The sequence below is a fragment of the Gekko japonicus genome, unplaced genomic scaffold, assembly GCF_001447785.1.
Source record: "Gekko japonicus isolate JY-2015 unplaced genomic scaffold, Gekko_japonicus_V1.1 scaffold806, whole genome shotgun sequence".
In the NCBI taxonomy this organism is placed as follows: domain Eukaryota; kingdom Metazoa; phylum Chordata; class Lepidosauria; order Squamata; family Gekkonidae; genus Gekko; species Gekko japonicus.
The window spans coordinates 379353-391755 of record NW_015160234.1 but is presented as its reverse complement, the minus strand read 5'-3'; the positions used below and the strand labels follow the sequence as shown (position 1 = coordinate 391755).

General features: G+C 39.9%; 1 protein-coding gene across 1 annotated transcript in view; it reads left to right on the top strand.

The window, feature by feature from the left end:
* FAM135A (family with sequence similarity 135 member A) overlaps positions 1 to 12403 on the top strand; it is an 82729-nt gene that overhangs the window by 46195 nt on the left and 24131 nt on the right. Inside the window, 5 exon segments of the mRNA XM_015412714.1 lie at positions 1485 to 1534; positions 3082 to 3237; positions 3806 to 3879; positions 7664 to 7818; positions 10832 to 12403. The exon segment at positions 10832 to 12403 is cut by the window's right edge and continues 24 nt beyond it. Of these exon segments, the coding sequence (XP_015268200.1) occupies positions 1485 to 1534; positions 3082 to 3237; positions 3806 to 3879; positions 7664 to 7818; positions 10832 to 12403 (2007 nt within the window).

Sequence of the window (12403 nt, the reverse complement as noted above, 5' to 3'; positions counted from 1 at the left end):
CTATTTTAATTTTTAACGTTTCTATATTTTTCAGTCCTGAATGTTGCCAGCCCATTACATTTTTTGCAACCTTCCAAATGATTTCTGAAGATAAATGCTTGTCATTCTATACACATCCAAATTAATTTGAACTAAAAATGTTCCTGTATATTTGGATTTTATTTCTAAACAAAAAAGTAAAATGGATCAGAGTGCTTAAATTGTCAAAAAGGACATCAGTTGTATGTTTATGGGTGTTCAGATACTGCTGCCATTTATACAGAAATTTGTGTACTATGTGAGAAAGGTTTTATTTTTGTCTAGTTAGGACAAATCAGTGATACTGAAACAAAAAGAAACATGAGAATGCTTGATCAGATTTTGTTCATGAAAGCTAATTAAAACTACTCTCCAAATCTTTTTTTTTGGGGGGGGGTTGCATTTTTAAATCAGCAGAAAACATTATTTTCCATGTGTGTTTAAGTTTAGATTGTGCTGAGGGAAAAATTGGAAATTCATTTTGTCCATATATTCTGTTTTTTTCTGTGATGTTTTTACAATTAGGAACATTTCTGTCATATAAAAACCTAAATTTTAGTATGGTTACAACTACTCTGTTAGTTGTTTCTTAAGCTCACTACTTACAACACTTTCTACAAATTTTTACCCTGGATTTTTAAATGTAGACTCATGAATAATGCTTCCTAGTATTGAGAAACTACATGAGTTGCATCTGAATTGGAGACCTGCTATTCTAGTCATGTTAGCAGGAAGTCTCTAAAGTTCCCTTTTGATCTCCATCCGCATCTTTGAAGGCATAAGTAGCTGGTTCCTAGAGTTTGCTGTTATGACATGTACTCCTTTGCTGTCCTTAATGTCCCCCACCACCACTCCCGAAAGTATTTACATTCCTGAATATGGTCCCTCCCAAGAGGGCTACTGTCAAATTGCTCTCCACTCATAGAATGGAGTAAGCATCTCTCTAAGCATGGTCATCTTCCACTTAAAGATTCAAACCTCTCTCAAGTTTCTGTACAGTATTGCCTTCTTGTATCAATTCTCAAAGAATGATTGGTGGTTCAGGATATAAGCAAGTAAGATTCCGTTATGGAAAACTGTTGTTCCCTAGTTGCTGGAGATCGGAAGCTTCTTTCTGTATCAAAGGGAAGGGACTGATTGTTCTGCAGCTCATCTAGTCAGAACACTAGTCTTGTTGTAGTCAAAGTACAGATAATAAAACTGCTTTTGAGCTGAAATCATTGTATGACTTCCAGCCTCATTTATTTGGAATCCTGATTCCCAATTAACCCCTTCCTTGTTCCTGTGGAGAGTCTGACACTAAGCATGAGATGATTAGGTCCTAAGGTCTATGGGCTGAAGCTGTTGTGGTTAATGTTAACATTAAATGAAATTGGATTGATGGAATCACATGTTGCTCTATATTTATAAAATGTATTTTAGAGTTCAGAAATCCTTTACATACACCATCTATAAACTTTTTTCAGAGAACGTAGATGTAGAAGCACGTCTGTCAGAACTCTGTGAAGAAATAAAGGTATCTCTTTTTCCTTCGAAGACATATAGATCTCAAATTAATGCTTTCTGTGTTCCAGATTTTTTTATAGAGAGGGTTTTTTGCTGTGAAGTTACAGCCAATTTATGGCGAACTAGGGTTGCCAGACCCCTGGTCAGGGGTTCCCCCAATTTCAGGGGTTCCAATATGCCGCTGGCCAGTTGACTGGTGGGAGGATGTCATGCGGAAGTGACATAATCATACTGGGCACGTTGCATAACGATGCTCTAGCATTTTGGCCATAGAGGTTGCCCCGCCCTCCCCACTCCCAGAAGGCTCCTTCTCACACACACACACCCCACTGGCTGGGTAAGTAGAGAAGAGATAGGATTTATACCCCACCCTTCACTACCCAAAGGAGTCTCAGAGTGGCTTACAATCTCCTTTCCCTTCCCCTCCCCACAACAGACACCCTGTGAGGTAGGTGGGGCTGAGAGAGCTCTTTTGAGAACTGCTTTTTACAGAACAGCTCTGAGAGAACTGTAACTGATCCAAGGTCATGCCAGCAGCTGCATGTGGAAGAATGGGGAAATCAAACCCGGTTCTCTCCTAACCACTACATCTAGGCTTGCCAAGTCCCCCCGGGGGGCGGGGAAACCCCCGCCCCAGAGGCCTGTTCCCTGCCGCAGGCAGATCGGGCCCCGGGGGGAACTCCACCCCCACGTGCATGTCACCCGGAAGTGACGCGGGTACGCTGGGCGTGGGGCCACGGTAATCCGAGGGGAAACTATGCTTTTCCCTCAGATGGTCTTGGCCCTGCCCCCAGCGTGCCCGGCGTACCCGCGTCATGTCCGGGTGATATGGATGCGGTGCGCGCTCTGCGCACACGCGCTCCAGACAACAGCCGGGAGTCCCCCGCTCCGGTAAGTTTCTGACTTGGCAACCCTAACTACATCAAACTGGCGACCCTATGGCAACCCCATAGGGTTTTCAAGGCAAGAGATATTCAGAGGTGGCTTGCCATTGCCGCCTCCTATGTCACAACCCTGGACTTTTTTGGTGGTCTCCCGTCCAAATACTAACCAGGGCCAGCTCTGCTTAGTTTCCAAGATCTAATGAGATCTGATCTCTCCAAAGAGAGCTAATGGGCAACAGACTGGCAAATAAATTCAACATAAGCAAATGGAAAGTTAATATACATTGATGCAAAAATTCCCAGTTGCATCTAACCTAGGAAAGAAATCATGGTGGATAGACAGACTCAGCAGCAGTGTATAGTAGCAGTGAAAAAGTCAAATTCCATACCAGGTTCTTGAGAACGTAATTGAAAATAAAATGAGTAGTGCTTGGTAGTGCAATATTAAAATTAATTACCAGCTTGAATTATCAATAATGGCAACTTAAAGAAAGATAACTGTTATGGATGTCTAGGTATATTTTTTCAAGGCACTTGTATTTGATCAGCTGAGTATTTTGATATTCCTATAGTACAAAAAATTCTACATCTAGAAATAGAGTTCTTCTGAAAATGCCCTTCTCCTCACAGAACATATTTGTATCCAACCATTTGTATCCACTTTCTGTTACAGAAAATGGAAAATCCTGATGAACTGCCAGAACATATAAACATGAATCTTGCACAGCTTTGTTCACTTGTGATGGCTTTATGGGGACAATTTCTTGAAGTTGTTACTTTGCAAGAGGAAATCACTGCACTACTAGCACAACAGCATCATACAATGCGTGTATGTATTCATCCTGTTACATTGCAGCATGCAAGAACAGAAAGGTATCATTCAGGTAGCAGTGCAATAAAGTTATGTTCTAAATCTTAGTAGGTTTAGCTCTTAATGCTAGGTGTTACTTGGGAGTGTTTTGCACAGGGGATATGAATAAATTTATGTGAGGTCAGGGATGAGCCTGATAGCCCCAGGCATAGAGGCTTGTATTCTACTTCTTCACTGAGCAAAAGCCTAAAACTCGCCTCCAACGTAAGTGGCTCTTCTGACAGTGGAGGAGCCACTGAAGTTGGAGGAGGTCTCTTTAAGCTGTAGAAGGGCTTCAGACTTTGATGAGTAGTGGGATACAAACCAATGGTATATCTCATTAAGACTTTTTTAACATAGGCGCTATACAGAGGGCAACATGTTTAAATATAATGGTCTCTCAGTTGAAGCTAGTTGCATAGACGAAGGGGGAGAACTGTAATTTTCTGCAGGACTGTTACCATTTCCCGAAACAGCATTGTGCTAATGTTTATGGAACATACACTGTTACTAAGATGTTGTGTCATATGATCTTGAAATGTTTTAGGTGCGCAGATTTTCTGAAGCACTTTTTTGTCTTGAGCACCCAAGGCAAGCTGCCCTTGCATATCAAGAACTACAGTAAGTGTATTCTCCGTTTTAAATTGAACATATTGAAGCAGGGTTCATTAACTTTTTTAGTATCATGGTAAAGTTAATGAAAAATCAGTGTACAACATTCTATGTACCTGTGTGCATGCAATGATTTCCACTAGTTTAGTTTAGTTTTATTATTACAGTCTTAAGACCAGCATACAATACATAGTATGAAAACCACTATATTTAAAGTGTTAAAGCCTCATTTATCCCTCACAATTATCTCTCCCTTGCTATGGTTCAGGGTGGTGAAGATGGATGGGGGTGATCCCATTCACCCCCCAATAGAGTCTGTTTATTTCTTAGATTCAGGTGGGAACCATGTTGGTCTGAAGCAGCAGCAGAACAAAGTTTGAGTCTAGTGGCACCTTTTATGACCATCAAAGTTTTATTCCGTGTATAAGCTTTCGTGTGTACGCACACTTCTTCAGGTACATTGAAACATAAGTCACCAACCATTATATACAGATAGAGGGTGGGGAGGGTGTTGCTAGGAAGGGCTTATTAGAGTCAAGATGCATAAGTAACTGAACAATAAATACAGCTAAGACTGGATGAAGACAAGTGCTGAGACCTGTGAATAGTAGCAAATCAGCATACAGCAGAATAAAAGAATTTACAAGCAGAGTTGAATAATATTATCATGTGTAGTGAGAAGAAGAAACCAATATAGAATCATAGAATCATAGCGTTGGAAGGGACTTCCAGGGTCATCTAGTCCAACCCCCTGCACAATGCAGGAAATCCATAAATACCTCCCCCCAACACCCCCAGTGACTGCTGTTTCATGCCCAGAAGATGACAAAAAAAACCTCCAGGGTCTCCAGCCAAATTAAGGCTGTAAGAAGAGCCACAAGAACTAATCACTGATGCAACCCTGCCTGCCCTGCCTCTCATGATCTGCCTAAGTTCACAGAATCAGCATTGCTGACAGATGGCCATCTGTTTGAAAACCTCCAAAGAAAGAGAGCCCACCACCTCCTGAGGAAGCCTGTTCCACTGAGGAACTGCTCTGTCCGGAAATTCTTCCTTACGTTTAGCTGAAAACTCTTTTGATTTAATTTCAATCCATTGGTTCTGGTCCAACCTTCTGGGGCAACAGACAACAACTCCGCACCATCCTCTATATGACAGCCCTTCAAATACTTGAAGATGGTTATCATATCACATCTCAGTCGCCTCCTCTCAGGCTAAACATACCCAGCTCCTTCAACCCAGCTCCTTTCCTCATAGGACTTGGTCTCTGTTAAGCCCTGGGGGTTCCATTGTCCTGAGTGCCGTAATAACTTGTAACTCAGCAATCTCCTGTTCTAATCTGTTTCTAAAATCTTAAAGGTGCCACTGGACTCAAACTTTGTTCTGTTTATTTCTTAGTGAGATTTATGGTTTATAAGCATTGTCGTAGTGATGCTAAGGCAAGCAAATAGCTATTCAAACCTCTCCTTGGGTAACTAAAGCACCACAAAATACAATTCACCTAGCAATGCTTACTTTTGTCCTTTGCTCATGAAAGGAGTGCGTCTGCATGAGACCGCCACGTCATTTAAAATCCCTGTAGGGGAGACGCTGAGAAGTTCATAGCACTCTACAAATAGATGATAGTGTAGCACCAGCAGTCCACACAAGAAAGGCAGTACACCATGTAAAGTATTGCACAGATGGGATGGTAATCTGTCTCCTAGGGCAACCAGCATACTTACGTGAAGGGGGTTGGAAATGTTATTCTGGTCTTCTCTGGTGGATATATGCATACCTGTAGAGAAGTCTCTTACACTGACAATGTGAGCTTTGACTTGATTTTGCCTTACACAATGAGAACAATGTCCATAATTATGTGTTGATTGTTTGAAAAATGTTTATATCTGACCTCTTTCTTCATAGATGTGGGATGCCAGATAGTTTTTCATCTAGTTACTGTCAGACAAACTGCTTAGTTGCATAGATGAAACTGTATTAGGTGCCTTCAGACATGCCACTGAATGACTGCTACAGTGATATGCATTTACTAGCTAATTTAAAAGCTGAAGACAGTATTTACAAAGGCACTGAGAGTAGTGTGTGTTGGGGTTGGGAGCTTTGAGTGGGCAGGATTAGTGTTTTACAAGAGGCGGGCCTGCGATATCGCGGGGGGGTCATCCCCCACGGCTTTCAATCTGTGGAAGCAGGAGGACATCAGGGCTGAGGAAGCGGCCACAGGTAAGCTTCCTCCCCCCAGTGCTCCAGCGGCGAGGCCTGAGTGGCCTCGCTCATTTCCACCACCCCCCGGCTCCTCCACCCCCCTCCCCCTGGCTCCAGCGGCAAGGCCTGAGCGGCTTCCAGCCGCTAGGCCCCTCCGAGCTCCTCTTCCTCCCCTGGCTTGGGCCCCACAGATCTCCTCTTCCCCTCTCCCAGCTCCAGCTGGAAGCTGCTCAGGCCTCCCAATCTCCTCCCCCCCCCCGGCTTGGGCCCCGCTGATGTCTTCCCCCCACACACACCCGGCTCCGGCAGCGAGGCCTGAGCGCCTTCCAGCCTTCCACTACTGTGGAACCTTAGGCAGCCCTTGTGTATCAGGAGTGAGGGGAGAGGATTCCCTCTCTACCTGCTCGCTCTTTGCTCAGCAGACAAGGTGAAAGATTACCAGGGTACCCAGAGGTGGACCACATGGCTGGCGAGAAAGCAAAGAGAAACCACTAGCACTCCACTATGGCCCGCTTGCTCTTTTCTTTGGTGGCTGCTGTGGTGATTTTACTCTCTCTACAGTCTGCTTGCTCTCCTCCCAAGAGTTGCCCCAGTGCTGAGGTGAGAGCACAGAGGCTGCAGAGAAGGGAGGAGGACAGGCCCTTTACTTCCATTCCTTAAATGAGGCCCACAGCTCATGGAAAGTCACGGTTTATCCATCCTCCTTCTAGCAGCAGGTGTTTTAAAGTGGCAACTGCCTGCCAACTACAAGCCCTACTGGGCAATGGCCTTGCTTGCTTTCCCAGAGCATGGGAAGGATGCTACACTGAGGAAGAGCCACAGGTAACCTGTCGAAGAACCACATGTGGCTCCCAAGCCACTGAGTGGGTATCACTGTTTTACATCATTCAGTGGTGGTAGATCAATTTATTTCTTAACTGTTGCTTTCTATACTGGCTCCAATGTTCAATTAAATGAAGCTTTTTTAAAAAAGCAATAATGAAATCATGAGAAATTGGGGAGAAATTAGTTTAAGGCTAGATGCTAGCTTTTTTGTTGTGGTGATAGCAAACAGGTTTTCCCCTCTGTTTGTTTATATGCTACAACACTTGAGTCACAGCTGTAATAAAGGTATGACAAACTATGACAATTAGGTTTTGTGAGAGGAATAACTAAAAAGGAGTGTCATTGAAATACAAAGCCCTGAAGGCTGAAAAATGAATCTAGCTCCTAAATTTTGGGGCTGGCTCCTAGGAGTGATTTATTTATTTTTTTGCATGAAGGCCTGCTCCATATATTAATCAGCTTAGTATTTCAATTAGAAAGTGCACGTATGGCACTGATCTTAAAGTGTTATCACTTCTGTTGTTGAATTAGTCATATAAAACTTGATGCAGTTATAGTTCATATAGTTAGAGATTTTGTAATATAAAATTTGATTGCTCTATTTCATGTTGTTTGCATAATTTTACTAATACATTGAAATTGCAGAATATTGGCTTTTAACTGGTATCTCTGCCTGTATGTGAGTAAAATAAAAAAATAGTTATATTATGAATGGCAATGTATGCATGTTTTGACAACTATTTTAATATAATATGGTATCTTTCAGTGCTCAGAGCCATCTTCAGATGTGTACTGCAATAAAAAGCACCTCCTTCTGTAGTTCTCTCCCACCTCTTCCTATTGAATGCAGTGAACTAGATGGAGATCTGAACTCTTTGCCTATAATCTTTGAAGATCGTTATTTAGATTCCGTCACTGAAGGTAAATCAAGGCATTTTCCCACTGAATTTTCCCATGGATTTCTTAGCTACTTAAAACATCTAACGATTCCTCATTATAGAAGAGCATTTATTCACTAAATTTACTATACTTGCAGATTTACAGGCATACGGTATTTAGACAGAGTCTGTAAATGTGGATACGGTCAGCTTGAGTCCTTAGAACATATATCTGGCCTGATTTGAATTAAAGGGTCATTGTCCTCCTTTTTTTTTAATATATCATTTTTCCACTTATTTATCATTTACATATATTCGTCCTTCCAATAATTTGAGTCTTATTTAACATTTACATACGTTCATTCTTTCATACATTTGAATCTAAATTTTTCCATATTTTGTGAATCCAGTTATATATTCTTTCCCATTTTTTAATAAACACACTTTCATCTTTCCCTTAAAGAATTATAGTTAGTTTGTCCATTTCTGCTACCTCCATCAACTTGGTTAATATTTCCTCTCTTGTTGAGAATCTATCTTGCTTCCAATATCTGGCCATTAATATTCTTGCAGTGGTCAATATATATGTTAATAAATATTTATCATTTTGTTTATAATCCTCTGGTATCATATTCAGTAGGACTATTTCAGGGGTTAGAACCAAATTTAATTTCATAATATCCACAATAAGCTTTTGTATCATTTTCCAATACATCTCAGCTTTCCCACATCGCCACCACATATGGAAAAAGGTCCCTGTATTTTTTTTACATTTCCAACATGTTTTAGATATTGACGGGTGACATTTTGCTATCCTATCTGGAGACCAATGCCATCGGTGATAAACCTTATAGATATTTTCTTTATAATTAATTGCTCTTACGTATTTCAGTGACTTGCCCATTGGTCTATTGTATGTCCTATATCCTTCATCCATGCTATCATGGTTGAGCTAACCATTTCATTTTGTAAATAATCTTCTAGTAAAAATCTATATAATCCCTGGATTGTTTTATCACTTGAGGATAGCCAGATCTTATCTAATTGTGTTTTTGTTTCTTGAAATCCTACTACCATATCTTTAGCATGTCTAGATCTAAGTTGCATGGCTTCCCACCAGGTTAATTTTATTTTATATGCTTTTAATAGTATATCTTCTGATTTTAATTTGTTATTTTCATCTAATAATGTTTGATAACTTTCTCTATCGCACGGGTTTCTAAGAGATGGTTTTATATATGCTTCTAAGGGTGAGACCCATTTTGGGGTCTTCCTATAATATTTCTCCTTAATTTCGTTCCATATCCATAATAAAGCTCCTCTAATCATGTGTTGTTTGAAATTTGAATGTATTTTATCTTTCCCGTACCAGATGTAGGCATGCCAGCCCATACTCAGATCATGCCCTTCTAAATTTAAAATTCTAATATCATCTAAGGTTAGCCAATCTTTAATCCAAGTTAATGCTGCCGCTTGATAATATAATCTCCAATTAGAAAATCCAAATCCCCCTCTCTCTTTTCTATTTTGAAGTGATTTCCAATTAATTCTTGCTCGTTTTGGGTGCCAAATAAATTTATCTCTTTATCCAGCTCTATAAAGATTTTAGAATTTTTTAATATGGGTATATTCTGGGCTAAAAATAGAAATTTCGGTAATATCATTTTTATAGTGGTTATTCTACCCATTAAAGATAATTGTAAATGTTTCCATCGTGATAGGTCTTTCTTAATTCCCTCTAGTAGTTTATAATAATTATCTTCAAGAATTGTACTATTTCTATTAGATAGTATTATTCCTAGATATATAATTTTTTTCACTTTCTCTATATTTGTTATCTTATATAAGTCTTGAATTGCCTTAACCATAAAATTTTTGTTATTTTAGGGGTTTTTTTCAAATTAATTTTTAATCCTGTTTTTTTTCCAAATTCCTGTATAATGTTTAGTAGATACTGACTTGAAACTATCGGATTTTCCATTATAAATATGACGTCATCCGCGAATGCTAGTAGTTTAAATTCTTCCCCTTTTATTTTGAGCCCTGATATTTTTTTTGTCTTCTCTTGTCTCACTATTTAATGTTTCTAGTGCGAATATAAATAGCAAAGGTGAAAGTGGACAACCCTGACGCGTTCCTTTCTGTATCTCGATTTGAGATGATGTATCTCCATTTATAATTATATTGGCATATTGTCTATTATATATTGCCCGGATCATTGTCAGAAAATATGGTCCACACCTCCAACTGTTTAATTTTTGGAGTACGTTGTCTTCCTTCTTAACAGGTTATATTAATTTATCATCTCAAAAAACAATCCAGTTTTCCCTTGTAGATGAGGATGGGAAAACTGCCTTAGCAGTCACTAAACATAGAGCTGTGATGATCGTTTGTAAGAGAGTTGGATTTCAATCTGTTCAAGATCTTTGAGTTAGAAGAATAGTAAGATAAGAAGAAGAAGAAGAAGATAAAAGGTTGGATCCTGATCCAGCCAGTTTTTCCAGTCAGTCTCACACCCTTCTTGCTATAGCCCCTTTCCCATCTGGCTTTTGTATATGCAGGTCCCATGAACCCCAGCATAGCTGTCTTTGGTGGCTAACAGGGGACCATTCCATAATTTTATCACTAGTAATCCAACCAATAAAACTTAGCCTTTTTAATTTGCGAGGTTCTTATATGGGTATTTCAAGGCAAAGATTAAAGAGACATGAAAATAAACCATGGCAGAACACTAAAGAAATGTACATTGAGGCTTTCTTGATTTTGTTTTCTCACTACAACTCCTTGTGCTATATTGAAAACTTCAGGGGCTATACAATAGCGTAAAAAGCTTCCTATATGCTCCTTTAGAATTCAGCCCATCTAAATACTAATTATAATAAAATCATACATACATTTCCTTTATTTTTTCATTGAAGAGGGGTAGTTTGGAGATCTTGAAGAGCACGATTCTCTAATTTGTGCTTCATATAGGAAATGTCGTAAGAGTTACTGGTATTAATCAACTATATTATACTGTTGTAATTTTTTTTTCTTCTCTTTACTTTAAATAAAAGAGATGGATGTGCCATGGCTGACAGCTCAGAGGCATCAGAAATCTGACCCCAAGAAGCCTGACAAACTAGATTCTGAAGAAAGCTTTATGGCTAGCTTTTCTAGCCCAGAGTTGAAAATCAGAACTTCAGTTGCCTCCCATGTTTGGCAGTCAGAAAGTGACAAGCAATTCACAAAGTCTGCCAAAGGAAAATGTGAAGATATAAACAAATCCAAAACTAAGGTTACCAAATTGATGAAAACCATGAAACCTGAAAATCCAAAAAAAATAGTAAAACAGAACTCTAAAGACTCTGTAGTCTTGGTGGGCTACAAATGTTTGAAAGGTGCAACACCAGAGGACACCTCTAAATGCTTTGAAGGCATTCCTTCCTGTAGCCAGAAGGAAGGCGTGGACTCAACAGTTAGTGGACATATTTGTGACACAAAGACCTTCATGACTCAGATGAACCAAAAAGAGCTTAGATATTTGCCATCTAGCAGTGAACAAAGCTCTGCAAAACTGGATAGGCATGAAGAAAGCCAGTGTACCTCAGTCATTTCTCAATCTGCAAATTCAATCATTTTTGGTAAATCTGACATCTCCCAAACGGGCGTTGGCGATACTCATGGGGAGAGCACCTTGGCATCCAGAAGTACTATTGAAAATTGCTCATCAGGAGTTAGAAAAATAGAGGTAAAACCTTACTGTAAGAGTGTTCATGGGGGTGAAAAAGTGTTTGTTCGTATTGGATCACAGACAGAAGGTCCGCAAGGTCGACCCTACAGAGAGAATTTACAGGAAGACACCTTGGAAAGTTCAGACTATGACAAAAGATCGAAATCAGAAGAGGAACCACTGCTTGAAAAGGAAATGGTGCAAGGAACACAGTATACTGAGGATGCCTTGGCAGGAGTCAAAAGCAACCAGTCCAGTCTTTCTGTGAAAGAAACTCATAGTGCAGTTGTAAGCGGAGATGTACTGAAGCTGCCTGATGTGAGTGTGACCTGTGCATCATCTAGATTTTCTGATTCTGGTGTGGAAAGTGAACCAAGTTCTTTTGCAATGCACCCGGGTACAGACATGGCTTTTGAAACTCCTCAAGGGCAAAGTGAATGCAACAGTGAGAAAATATTTCCCCAGTTTTTGCTCAAACCTGATTGCAATATCAAAAACTCTGTAGAGGGTCACTGTACAGAGAGTACAAGTGCTGTTAGTGAAATACAGTCCTCCTTGACATCAATAAATTCTCTGCCTTCTGATGATGATCTTTCCCCTGATGAAAACTCAAAGATAACTCTTGTACCTGAGTGCCAGTTAAGTGACAGCAAAACTATATTGGACCTGGGAGCAATTGATTTGTCAAGATACGATGACACTAAAGAACCAGATGTTTCACCACAGTGTAGTTTGTTTTCTGGGCAGTTCGACAGTGAAACTACACTTCCAACTTCATCACCTTCAAATATAAAAAGTCCTTCACATCTAGTTTCAGATGAAGATACATCTACAGATGTGAACACTTACAGCCCACAATCAAATATTGGCACCATTTGTGAAGATTCCCAAAAGGCAGAGAGAGATTTCCATACTG